Consider the following 14,309-nt stretch of genomic DNA (forward strand, 5'->3'; position numbering starts at 1 on the left):
AGAAATAAAAGCAAAAGTTGCTTATGTTAAGCTAACACTACTGCTAGACTAACACAAGCTAAAGCTAATTTATCTAGTTTGTAACTGTATTTCAGTATTTTAGATAAGCTGCATTCAAATGAAGGAAATTAAATACAAATTAAACAAAACAACAGTAATAACTGTACTACCTTATAGTGCATACATTAAATAGTTGAAAGTGGAAAAAGTGCTCAGCTAATTGAAAGCTAATAATATTCTGTTCCAAGTCACTTTAAGAAATTTCAAATAAGTTGCCTGTCTGAAATGCCTTATTAGACTGAAATCTATTTTGACACACATACAATGTAAATAGTTTAGTTGGGTTTTCCTAAATCATCCATCCATGATGGCTGGGGACGAAAAGCCTGTTTCAGAACGTAGAGAAGGAAAATGGCTTAAAGTGACGCATGACGCCCACCTTAATGATCCGATCTCCTGTTTGGACACCGGCTCTCATTGCAGCTCCATCTGCATCAGAAAAACAAGCAAAGTGAGAGATGCTGCTTTTATAAATGTGCTGCAATAATGTTTGTCTACATCTCCTCCAGCCTTACCTTCCTTCACCAGCTGCACAAACACAGGGTTGTCTCCACTTACTGTCAGACCAAAGCCATTTTTATCTCTTTGGATAATCACACAGCGCTGGACCAGACCTGCCATTTTTAAAACAAAAGAATTAAAAATTGGGACAAATGCTACAAAAGCCTCTAAAATTAAATTATATATATATATATATATATATATATATATATATATATATATATATATATATATATATATATATATATATATATACATATATATATATATATTTAAAAAATCTATCCTGGATGTAGCTGAGATCCCTGTTTTTTGGGGTTTTTTTGTCCCTGTGGTCTGTTGGTGTTACCGATTGGAATAAACCGCTCGGCCCCAAGAGGAGGAGTTCAAGTATCTCAGGATCTTGTTCACGAATGAGGGAAGAAGGAAGCGGGAGATCGACAGGCTAATTGGCGCAGCATCTGCCGTGAAGCGGGCGCTGTACCGGTCCATGGTGGTGAAGAGAGAGCAGAGTCAAAAAGCGAAGCTCTTGATTTACCAGTCGATCTATGTTCCCACCCTGATCTATGACCATGAGCTTTGAGTCATGACCGAAAGAACAAGATACCGGATACAAGTGGCTGAAATGGGTTTCCTCTGTGGGGTGTCTGGGCTCTCCCTTAGAGATAGGGTGAGAAGCTCAGTAGTCCCTCGAGGGACTACTGACTCTACTCTGAGTCCCTCAGGAGGGACTCAGAGTCTTTTCAGGATGGCTGATTTAGGAAAACCCAAATACCCAACTCTGAGTCCCTCAGGAGGGACTCAGAGTAGAGTCAAATGAGGGACTCTGAGTCCCTCAGCAGTAGAGTCACTGCTCCTTCACATCAAGAGGAGCAAGATGAGGTGGCTCGGGCATCTGGTCAGGATGCCTCCTGGACGCCTCCCTGGTGGGATGTTCTAAGCACATCCCACCGAGAGGAGACCACAGGGAAGACCCAGGACAAGCTAGAGGGACTATGTCTCTCGGCTGGCTTGGGAACGTCTTGGGATTCCCCCGGAGGAGCTAGAAGAAGTGGCTGGGGAGAGGTAAGCCTGAGCCTTCCTTCTGAAGCTGCTACCCCTGCGACCCGACCCCAGATAAAGCGGAAGAAAATGCTGAGCCTTCAAAGACACCAAAAAAGATTGGAAAGTCGGCCTAAGTAAAAGGCCGACTTCTTGTTGGGACTAGACAAACTTATCCAAGCATCTTCACAGGTCTGCCTCGGAAATCAATCAATCAGCTCCAGTTGATCCAGAATGCTGCAAAATGTTTTGGATCTATGACCTCATTCCCATCTATGATCTCATTCCCATTTAGTTTTCTAAAATTATATATTTTTTGGGGTCTGTAAGAACTTTTGATCCGACGATTTTGGCCCACATGACAGAAAGTTTGGACACCCTTGCTCTAAACCACAGATGTCAAACTCCAGTCCTCGAGGGCCACTGTCCTGCAGTTTTTAGATGTGCCACAGATACAAAACACAGGAATGAAATGGCCTAATTATCTCCTCCTTGTGTAGATCAGCTCTCCAGAGCCTTGCTAATCATCTAATTATTCTATTCAGGTGTGGTGCAGCAGAGGCACATCTAAAAGTTGCAGGACACCGGCCCTCCAGGACTGGATGTTGACTTACAAGCATACAAGTCTGCTGATAAAAGCAAGTGTCTAAACTTCCTTAAATCTACAATATAACGATTAAGAAAATATTATTTGGACAAACTAGAGCAACTGAAGGATTTCAGTTATAGAGACTCCTGTGAGAGAGCTGAGTGGATAATTGGTTGTCTTCTGGACTCCATGAGAAGCCTCAAGACTTCAGGGTGAACAAAAGGGCAGGAAGGATTAATGTCAACCTCGTAACCCTGGCAACCACCCTAACAACGGGGCCAACACTTACAGGGTCTCTGCACATCTGCACAACAACACAGTCAAATACTGACAGATTTTTCATTTCATTATTCAAACTAAAGAGACGGTGGGAAAAGTGCAACGAGCCAATTCTTTCTTAATAAAGTGAGCCGTTAAAGTAGAGTACAGAAAGATGTCTGTCTCACCTGTTGGGTCAAACTCGTGCTTAAGAGGATTTCCCATGCTTTCTATTTTTATCTGTGAGAATGCTCTGGGTCCTGTGAAGAAAAGACGACAAATGAGAGAGAGAAAAAAAACAGACAGAAACAATGTTTTGATTTTTTCACAAATTAAGGCTGTTTTCACACCTTATAATCCAGTGGACTTGATTTGATTGGGGACCAGAATCACAACATTCATGATATTTTCAGCTGTTGTGGTTCACTTTTACACTGCACTGGGTTTGGTTTGCGGGTACCCAACCAACCCAATACTTTGATTATGCTGTCAAAAATCTGTTTCCAAGTGTCTCTTATCAACAAAAGAAGACAAGAAATTAGAACCTTATTGCATTTTATCCACCCTACATAGAAAGTGAGCTCAATCTTTCTGACTTTTTAATGATGTAATAACAATTTAAATGCATGCTTTCTCTTGAAATGCAGTTCCCATAAAACACTCACTGTACATTCTGTATAGGCACTGCAGAAAATACAATAGTTAAATGTTTTTAAAGTTTTTAATATTTCTTAGCAGATCAAATTTACAAAGATTTTCTGTGCCATGAATGTATTTTTTAAAAACAGTTTTAGCTTAATTAGTACTCGGTGTGTTCTTTCATCAAATGGTCTTCTTCAGAGTCTGTATACGCCATTTAATGAATGATTACATTAGTTGACAATTATTTTAACAATTGGTTAGTCACAATTGGATTAATCATTTAAGCCCTACAAAACAATATACTATGATTTCCTGTCTGAATTACCTGATAAAACCTTAATTACACTAACAAGTACCTGAACATCTCCATGCTCGTCTAATTTGTTGTTTAACCTTTGTGACAATTTAAAGGTGGAGGTTCATTTATTATTAGCAGAGGCTCCTTCTCTCTTCGTTCCCCTTTGCTGCTGCTGTGTCTCGTTCCAAAAGGAGGGGGGGGGGGGGGGGGGGTATTTTGTTTGTCCAGCAGCTCCTCCCTGGACAATGGGGGCCCTGGACTTTAAACAATGGCTCCCACGTCAGAGCCTGCTTACTATACGGAGACTTTGTGGGACAGATTCCCGGAAACAGCGACCAGGGTTTTTGGCACAGCTTCAGCTTCCTGAACATGGGAGAAGGCTGCGAAATAAAATGGAGGGGAAGGAGGTGTTTGTGAGGAAAGGCCAAGGGCTATGCTGTGGAAATTTTAACAAAGCTTGCAGAGTGAAGGATCCTGTCTGAATGCAGGAAAGTGAAGGGAATGAACAAAATGTTGAAACAACAGATTCAGGGAATTAGAACGATTTTCCTTTGTGTTTAGACTAAACATTAAGCAAATGTTTAGTCTGGATTTTAGCCTCGCAATCATAGGCAGAACCAAGCTCATGTTGGATCGGGACATAAAAAGGTGGTGACCTCAAAACTGAAGAGAGGCTCCTTGCTATGGCTGGAGAAGATCAGAAACTGATAAGAGAGGCAGATAAAAGGACCGATGACATCCTGCTCAGTGGGTGGCGGCTAGTGGAGCAGCGTCCAAGACATGAAGGAAGCTTCCAGATTCATCCATTCATCTGTTTCAGGGTCTGCAACTTGCAGGTCCAGAGCTGTAAGAGGCTTTTAATAACTTTGGTAAAAATGTAACAAAAAAAAACAAAAAAAACAACTTTAGGGTGGATTCTACTTTTTATCACTTCTGATATCTGAGGTTTAGTATCGACTGATACCTGATCCAATACAGACAAACAGTACTGAATTGACTTAAAACATTTCTATTTTTAAACACGGACGCAAATGTACTTACAAATTTATAACTCTGCATCAGTACACCACTATTAAATAGATCAATAGCTTTACAAGTTTGAAACATGTAAGAACAACATAATTTGTTCAGCCACTGCAAAATAAATAATTGACGAAGACAAGACGTTGACTTGAGCTTGGTTGACTAGATTATTACAATTATTTTGAAAAATAAACCTTTTTCAAGAGGTTCAGAAAGTGTAATTAGGAATTCTAAATATAATGTAAAATAAATAATGAAGCATGGCGTCACTCAGAGCATAAAGACAGAATAGATCTGGATCAAACACAGGTGGTCAAACAAACAAGATAACTTCTGAATACCCAATCTAGAAGGTTTTCAATATCAGGACCGATACAGATATTAGTATCGGATCAGTGCACTATACAATCTAATAACAAATGCCGATTTTAGCAATTTTTCAGATTTTTTGGTGGGATAATTGCATTAAACATCCAAAACAACCAGTCATATCTTTTAGGTCTTTTTTTTGTTATTTGGTCAGAAACTATGTACCTTTTCAGAATCAGCTTTACAGGCTGATTCTGAAATCAACCTATAAAGAGAAACTATGTCCCTAAACAAGGAATGTTGACTTTGATTTCAAGCACTCACAGCGTATAGACATTAAGCATAAATACCAGACATGTAATGTGGTTGTTTATCTGTTTGGAATAAAGTCAAAGGGTATTAATAGAAGACAGTCCCTAAATTCTTACTCTTGTATGTAGAACTAATAAGATCAGAAATGTTCAATTACTCCCTGAAAAATACAAAAAACAAACAAAAACACAAACTTGCAGAGAAGCAGAATTGAAAAAATAAATAAATAAATAATAACTTAAATATAACTTAAGTGTACTGTAAAAATTAACATGCATGTCAATTCTGCCCCGTTTACTTAATGAATGTTCTTAGATTTAGCTTGTTGGACTTCCAGCTCTCCAGCCGTCCTTCCCTGTTATCATCCCAGAGGAATGCTCTGGTATTTTTGGCATCCGAGGCAGAAAACAAGCAAAGAGAACCAAGTGCAGCAGATGCAGCTGCAGACTGGCATCAGCAATATAACTTAAAGTTCGTAATTATCCATGTTCCAGACTGAATGAAGGACTTATCCTTCAATCTTTAGGACGTTTTTCCTCAAGCATAATAATCATCAAAATGTCCAGATTTGTTCCAGTTGAGTTAATTATATATCATCGTGATTTTATGAAATGTATTGCTTGCCATTTAATATTGGAAAGTTACAACCAGGAAGCTTTAAACTGGTTTGATAAAATCAGAACTGACCGCTTTAAAGTTAAAAAGAATTAACTTTTTTTTTTTTTTCAGGCAGAAGTTCAGGGCAAACGTTTTCAGACCCCCTGTACCGTTTGTCATTTTGTTACTTTACAACCACAAGCTGCAGTATATGGGGGTTAATGTAACAAATCAACACAAAGTAGCAAATAGTTCACAAGTTGAAAGAAAAGTTTGGTTTATTTGGGATTTTTGATTTTATATGGAACGCAGTCCCCACCATGAAACAAAGTGCTGGTTGTCCAACAACAATACTTTAAAAAATAAAATAAAATTTAAAATTAAAATATTACATTTGACTAATAAAAAAGAAAAACATTCTTAATACAGAAATGAAGCCTCAACAACGAATGTTTGAAACCTGGTTAAAGTTTGCCAGTTTTCAAAAGGTTCTTTTAATCTGTCAAATAAGCTTCATTGGAACGGATATTTTTAATTTAATTTTAATATTAAATCATTCAATTTAATAATTTGACATTATTAAATTCAGTAATATTAAATAATAATATCAAATGATGCAAAATGAAGGCACTTCGCATCATTTGATGGTGGAAAAACAAATATCTTTGTTGTTGAGCTCAAATGTCTCCTTCTTCAATAATTCCGCTGCAAAAAGGGTTTTTTAGTTGAACATTTTGCCTATTTTATCTAGGATCCACTTGAAAAAGTTTTTTTAATCTCTTTGGGCGTTTTATCCTTGAAAAATAAAGGTTAAATAAAAAGATATACATGGTTTTGAATAAAAATGTTATTCATTGTTTACAGACCTCACAATTAACTTGATTAAACATTTTAATTGAGTCCCACCTCAAGTTGTAAAATGACAAACTGTGTATTACTTGGATTACTTTTGTTTATTCTTCACAAATTTCTTCACGTCCAAAATTCTTTCCTTTTGTCAGTTTTCTCTCGTTTATTTCTGTCCTTCCAGTGACCTTCAGGCTTCACAGATTGTAATTTCAGTCACGACATTTAACAACAAAGGCTTCTAAAATAAGTAGGAATTGTTGTTTTATTGTGTTTTTGTTGCAAACTGAAGCTGCCTGGTTTGATTGTTGTCTAATTATGGGTTGTCCACTCAGGTCACAGTTATACTAGCGACATAATATGCACAGCAGAAGCAGTCGTGCAGGTTTTTAAATGTCATAGAACAAATAATCAGCTGCATTGTGTCATAAAAAGCAACAGTCATTTCACTAAAAGTTATTTGAAAACATATAGGTTAATAAAATCATGCTACTGTAGTCAAGTGTGCTCATTTCCTTTGGATGGACTTCCTGTGCAGTTTTAGTCGTTCTTATGTATCACAATACGGTGCCATCCCATATTTTCCACAAGAAAATTTTCATATGAAAGTGTGATTTGGATGCAAAGAGCCATGTTTTTTTATTATTTATTTTCTTATTTTGTTTTTAACATATTTAGAGTTTAAAACTTTGCAGTCAATCGATTAAAAGTGTAATCAGTTTAATCAAACTCCGTAAGCTTGAAATATAAAAACATACACAGTTGCAGTTCTTGCAAGAATGGTGCCTCCTTTTGCTGCCCTCCAACCACTTAAAATTGGGCATTATCTGGGTTTTATTACAGCAGAAATATTGCCTCCCAGAACTCAGCAGCAACTAAGAAAATTACACCTCTACAAATGTATACAAGGAGTAGCAAATTTGTTCAGCGGACAACTGACAGATAAGCTATATTTTGTTTTCTAGGCGCTCCACCTTTTTCTGATGCCATGCTGGGCAACTGCCCATGTCAAAAACTCACAATGTATACACATTTTCAGAAAATGTTTTATTATCTCAAACCAATTGTTTCCCTTCATTTCCATTCTTGAGTCAAGCTCAGGGCTTTCCCTAAATACCATGAAGGTGCAGAGGATTAACAGCTAGTTATAAATTAACAGTGAGATTGATTATTAGAGCTTCCCAGAATGAATGTTGACATGTTAACTGACATGACGCGGCTACCATTACAAGCATCGAGATTTTATATAAGCTTGTGAACTCAGCTGTAACCTCCAAGAGAAGCTGTAAATCCGAGACAATTATGCTGAATGTATGCAGAACTGGTGTTTGATCATTTCAGAGGTAAAAACAAAAAGAAAACAGAAGTTGCACTGTGTTCACCCTGAGTTATTCAGGAAGGGAGCAGATCTGATGACCCTTATGGACATTTTTCAGCTGTGATGTCACCACTTCCTGTCATGAGGAGGGGGGTGCTTTAAAAAACAAAGATCCTCTGAGCTTGTCTGGCTGCCTTTGAATGAAAAATAAGATTATAGATTCAATCTGACTCCGTTCCTCTCTCTCCTCCCAAACGTCTTGCTGCAGGAACAAAGCAGGGAGGATTGATGTGTTTTATTTATTTCACTTCATGCAGTAATTTCATTATAGCTTCCCAATGTAACCCAGGAAAGAGCAGTGGTGTCCCAGCAGGTTCAGCTCAGACACAAAAGGTGCTGATGCAGACATTAAAGCTTTTAAACCTTCGTTTACTAAAGGAGAACTTTCTATTAACAGAATTCACCTTTTTTGAACAGAAAATCTAAAATATCTGACAAAAAATGCAACTTTGGAAGCTGTAATACTTAAGTGCAATACTAGTTGACCCGCTGTTGGCTGATGTTTGCAAAGCAGCCAATCAAGGAGCGTCATTCTTTTCTCTTGGCTCTGATTGGCATAGCATATAGAGTCTACATGTTCCCTGGCTGCTTTCCCTAAAGGATATCTGGAAACAATATCCTAATTGCTTGATTGACTTTAATAAATCAGGTTTGCATGAGACATCAAAGTAGTTACATTAATAATGCATGAATCTCACATGCACAGGGAGATGATGAAAACTCCATACAGATCATGATCATCGACTAAAAACTGCACATCTCTTCTCAGTAAATCCATTGCTGTTGTGTTGAACTGAACTCTTCTTTAGTAACAAGTAATATAATGAGTTACTATTTCAAATGCAGTAATCAGATTAAAGTTACTTATCCAAATCACTCTTCATGACTATTTTCTTTTGTAATGTCATTTTATTTGCTCTATGCATCTTGGGGAGTGACCACCGTTTCTTTGCAACAGTTGTCAGCAGCAATAGAAACGTAAACAATGGAGGGAGCAGAGAGATGCTCATTTTGTTGCTGGACAGTCAGAAACTCTTTTGAGTTTCTGTCAAGTCCAATTATTATAAGTGACTTTAGGCTTGTTTTTTTTTATTTTACTTTATTTATTTATTTATTTTTTAAGTTGTGGGTTGTGGTTTTTCTCAGCTTGTTTCTAAACATGAAGTTGCTCATGGAAATAAGCAGAGACACATAATGAGACCCAGATGTTGTTTGACATCCAGGTAGTTTTAGTCAGGCTCTCCCTGTTCACTATTTCTTGGAAGAACAGGGAAATGTTCATCTGTCTCCCTTTATTGATGTCGCACAGTGGCGTATCTAGCTCAGTTTTAGGGGCGCTTTATTTTTTGTGGGAGGTTCCCCTGTTGGTCAGGGGCCCTTGGAATTGTTCTAATTTTTCCTATTTGGCACCCTTGATGTATACTAGGATTTCATATCACATGCTGTTTACCCATTTGATTTCAAGCTAATGTTACTACAATACAAAAACCACTGCAATCACCCTAGAAACACACAATAAAAAGTCTGGATTTGTGAACAAATATGTATGTTCACTCTTCAGTATCACAAAAACACAGCTTATTCAATTGGGAAAATATTATGCTTCTTTGAACAAGTTAAACATAAAAACATGTCCATGACATTTTTTAACAAAATCATTCTTAAATCATGACATTTTAGTTCTGCCTACTTTGAGATCCTTTTCAGAATGAGTCATTTTAGGGCCTCTGCCACTTTATATCCAAATAAGCTGCTGCTGCCCTCGTCCCCCTAACTCAGCATTTACACTTGCATATAAACAGATGCAACAGATTGTGCAAACAAATAAGTTGCACAATTACTTATTTCCGCACCCCACTTCTACTTTGAAAAGCAGACGTGGAGCCCCCTGCACATCCAACAAGAATGCAGCAAGTGGTTTTTAAATGGTAAGTCAACAAGTAAACACTCGTCTTTTCATGCAGTCATTGTTTAGAACATACAGAGGAAAAACCAGCTAAAAACACACTGGATCACTGCTGGGGTTGCTAGGTAACAGGTTGAGCTTTACTGGGGTTCCTAGGCAGCTGCTGATTTGTGATGTTACAATGTTACATTGTGATGTTACATCTGTGATGTTACATACATTAGTACATAAAATTGGCAACAAAGTGGTTGAGATTGTTGTAGACTAATCTATCACAAGCCATTACAAAAATAATTATCAATTTCCCTTTTAAATGACAATGAAAGACATCTGTTTTGTACCCAAGGAATACAGATGTGTGTCGTGGCATATGTTTAGGTCCATGAAGAGCTCAAAGTAAACAACATCTCTCTCTGAAACTCTTCTGTTTCAAACATTAACTTATAGTCAGAACCCAACTGGGTGTTTTTTTTTAAGTGCTTGGGCTGTTTTTCGAAGCAGTGTGACCCAAATAGAAATACTAAAATGGGCAAAATGCGAAGGCCTCACAGGGATGAAAGTTCACAATTCAGTAGGAAAATCATGCTAAACATGCAGCCAGAAATGCATTAGGATTTAAAAGTCAAACGCTCAGGAAGAAATAAATTCTGGAAGAGCATTTTAAGAGTAAAAAATGTCTAGAGAGCAAGTCATGTCAAGACTATCTGAAGCATATGGAAAGAAAAATGCAGAAGATAGAATGTCATTTTACAGAAAAACAAAAACAAAAGACATGCAGAGACACGGCAGCTTGTTTCATGTGAAAATAATCAACCCATCTTGTTACGTTTCCCTGAAAATACATTACAAAAAATGCACAACTATTTCAAATGCTATGCGTACGAGTGGCGCAAGAAATATCTCAAAAGGCCAACTCAAACTCAATTCTCCTCATGAAGAGGCTCTTGAACAAGTTCCAAACTGTGACCTAATCACTGCTGGAGTTCGGCTATAAATGTAACTAAGTAACAGCAGAAAAACTCTGCGACACGAGCTTGTGCAATACTTTAAACAAATGAAAAATTCATGCAGATATTTTTTTAGAGATTCAGACACAAACATGACTTTCTAAATGCAGACAAGAAAAGCTGATCCTTTGAAGAGAAACGTCTAAACAAGTCAACAGATACAGAGTTCTATTATTTTGCTAAAATCACAAAATGTTTCCTTATGCAACAAAGACAGGACAAAAATAGTTCCATATCAGAGTGGTTTGAAATTGGAAATGGTGGATACTCTCGAGGGAACCGACAATCATTTTCCACTATGTTGTTAAGAGTCCGATATCTTTTTCCAGATGGAAGACGCAGACGTCACAGAGTTCTGGAATGGTTGCCACACGATTCTTTATTGTTCCCTTTGTTTGTTGGTAACCTTCACAACGTGTCCAGCTGTGCTGACACACTCACTGGTTCCAACATTGAACCCCTGTGACATCTGTTAGGCCAACAAGCTCAACAAAATCCCAACCTCAAACAAACCGAAAGCAGGACCCCATCAAACTCCAACGAGTCCAGGTCAGGGTGTGTGATGTTTCTCTGCTGGTGTTATCAAAACTAAAGTCGACTTTGTTCGATTGAGGAAGTTATAACATTTGTTACATTTCCAGCTGGTGTGGTTCACTTTCACACTGCACGGTGTCAAACAAACGTTTTTGGTTCGATTATGCATTCACACCTCTCCCAGTGAACTGGATTTTCTAGGTGAATGAACTAAAGTTCAGACCAAACAGGACTGGTGTGAATGCACCTCAGGGTGTTTTCACACCTGAAGCATTTAGTCTGTTTAAAATGGAGAATAGGGACATTTCTCCACTTGGTGTGGAATCCCAGCTACCACTCTAGGGTGCAGTCCAAAAGAACCATAGCAAGGCCATTTAAAAGAGGTGGTCTTTATGGTTCCTAATAAATAAAGTTTATTTATGATGTGAACGTGATATGACTTGATCTAAAACAGTTACCAGGTATTTGCTACTAGATGCCTTCTGATGTCCAGAAAATCATTTGATTGTCGGATGCAGAAGAGTAAACAAACTACTAAAACATCGGCGATGCATCTTTTTCTTAAAGACTAAAGCCTGATGCTGCTTTCAAGACGCCTTCTCAAAATCATTCGGTTTACTTCACTGATAAACATCAAATAAAAAAACAAAACTGGGTCAGAACACAGCATCTGCTTTCTGAGTTTACATTTTGCTCTCCACACACGGACACATCTGACCAGTAAACAGACCGATCCTTCTCATGTGGTTCGTACTGACAGGTTCTGGTCGGCATGGCATTTTTTCCGTGTGAAAAAAAACTTAACAATGAAGCATCAGAAAAGTTTCACTCCTAAAGTGATTCAGATGCTTTATGTCGAGGTATGAGATGAGACACACCACTGAGTTCACAAAAATGAGAATTAAAATTTTTTTTTTTTTCAAAACTAAGGATTATGTATTGTTTTGTTTTTGGGTTTTGTTATTGTTTGCATAAAAATAAAACTTATAAAAATATAAAAAATTCTAATTTTCAAAAGAAAGATTTTGAACATGCAGTACCACTGATGGCTACTAGGTGCTGGATTCAAGAAAACTTTGGCTAACTTTGGAAAGAAAAATACACAGACATGTTGAGCATGTCTGTGTATGCCAAAAAAGGACTAATCAATCAATCCTGTTTTGATTAGTCCACAGATTTATGTTCTGATGCTTGTCAAATACTAAATTGTTTGTAATGCCAGAAGACTGGTCAACATTCTCACTTTTGTGTTTTCTCAAATAGAATACAGGCTTTAATTACATTGTACTTTAAGAAACCAATGCTCTTCATTACACGTACGTCGGTTTTTGAACCGGACGTTCAAATGCAGTAACACACTAAAACTGTGAAATGTCCCTTTTTTAAAGCCAGAAACAGACTGATGGTCGGCTCATTGCAGTAGTCTCCACTCCTTGTGAAACTTCCCAAAAATTCTTGAATGGACTTTGCTTGACAATCCTCTGATTGACAATCCTAACACACTTTGTCCTTCCACTCAACTTTCTGTGAAAATGCTCCAACTTTTTTACAATATTTGAACTGTCTGAGGATTTTTATTATTTGTAAGCCATGGTCATTAATATTACATGAAGTAAAGGCTTGAAATATTTCACTCTATGAAATTGTGTCATACACAAGTTTCACATTCAGAAATATGTAACAAAATATTTAATATTTTCCCAACATAATTTGCTCTTTAGCTGTAAATGTATAACATAAAATCTCAATAAGATAAGTGAAAGTTTGCATTTGTAACATGACCAAACGTGAAAACTTGAATATTTTTATGAGCAGCACATACCTGCCAGGGAAAATCTGTTTTGTTACTGGGTGCTTTATCGTTTTTGTTATGTTGGATTGTTTTCTCCAACGACCAGGAAAGAATGAAGAGACCACGACAATCAGCCTCACCTTCCTGCTTCAACTCCTCATAAAGTTGCCTGGATCAGTACTGTTTGTACAACCAGTTAGAAATCAAAGTTAAACTGAGATTTCATTCGTCCACCATGGTGAATGAATGTGTCTTGAGCACATTTTCGCACTTTTGTTTTTAGGAGTAAATCATGACTACCACGCAAAAATATAATAAAAGAGGGTGGAGAAGCTGACAATGAAACCTCTAACTGTTTTTCTTAGAGCTGCGATCCTTAAACGACCCACTGGCTTTTAAAAAGCAATAATTTAATTCTACATTAGAAGCATTTGTCATATTCTAACAGAGGTAATTTATGATTGAATCATGTCATTTGTTAGACATATAGAAATGCACAAGTATAATAAAATAAACTAACTTGTGAAGCAGATATTTATTTATTTTTAATCTTTAAGAAAGATTTGTTGGATTTTCCTTGGATTTAAAAAAAAGGGATCTGGTGCCAAACCTTGAAAGCCAAATAAATATTTCCAGCTAAGCCCAGGAAGAGAACAATTATGCACCGGTTCTGCTCCAGAGTCAGATCGGGTCCAAACCATCCGCAATATTTATGTGGAAATTTGTGACGAAAATCAGAAGAGACCCATTGTTGTGAAGAGCAGTTGAACGGACGACCGTCGAGCTTCTTCCTCCTGGCTGAATATAAGAAATCAAGTGACTTTCTATGGCCGCCACAATAAAATTTGAGACTCCGATTTTTGAGGACTTGATGTTCCTCGGGGACAGAATCTGATGCACGGGTTCATAAGTCAATGTTGCTATGGTAACTTTTTAACTTTTGACAACAACATTTGAGTTAGATGGCAGCAGAGTTGACAGATGATCCACTTTATTCATTTAATTTAGAAGTGTTCAGCTCTGTCTGGGAGTCATGCTGCTTCTGTTAGGAAACGTTCGATGGAAATCCACAGCCAACTGGGCTCTAATTTTTTATATTGTGTAAAACCTAAGCAGTATTTTTACAAATTTTGAAAATTCATTTTGGATTAATGTGAAGGAAAAAAAAACATTTTAGAGATGTGGAAAAACAAATACCTGTTTCTTTTAGTAGGTT

The 14,309-nt window shown here is 37.3% G+C and overlaps 1 protein-coding gene across 4 annotated transcripts in view; it reads right to left on the bottom strand.

Moving 5' to 3' along the window:
- Positions 1 to 14,309, bottom strand: part of arhgef12b (Rho guanine nucleotide exchange factor (GEF) 12b) — a 41,127-nt gene that overhangs the window by 24,392 nt on the left and 2,426 nt on the right. For all 4 annotated transcript variants that reach the window (XR_008607072.1, XR_008607071.1, XR_008607070.1 and 1 more), the window contains 3 exons: positions 2,638 to 2,709; positions 576 to 674; positions 440 to 489 (listed from right to left, as the gene is read on the bottom strand). Coding sequence is in view for 1 of the 4 variants with exons in the window: in XM_055046742.1 (XP_054902717.1) it covers positions 440 to 489; positions 576 to 674; positions 2,638 to 2,674 (186 nt within the window). In the remaining 3 variants the exon portion in view is untranslated. Of the gene's footprint in view, positions 1 to 439; positions 490 to 575; positions 675 to 2,637; positions 2,710 to 14,309 lie in introns of those variants that run through there.

Source organism: Poeciliopsis prolifica, unplaced genomic scaffold (assembly GCF_027474105.1).
Source record: "Poeciliopsis prolifica strain line A6 unplaced genomic scaffold, Auburn_PproV2 SCAFFOLD024, whole genome shotgun sequence".
In the NCBI taxonomy this organism is placed as follows: domain Eukaryota; kingdom Metazoa; phylum Chordata; class Actinopteri; order Cyprinodontiformes; family Poeciliidae; genus Poeciliopsis; species Poeciliopsis prolifica.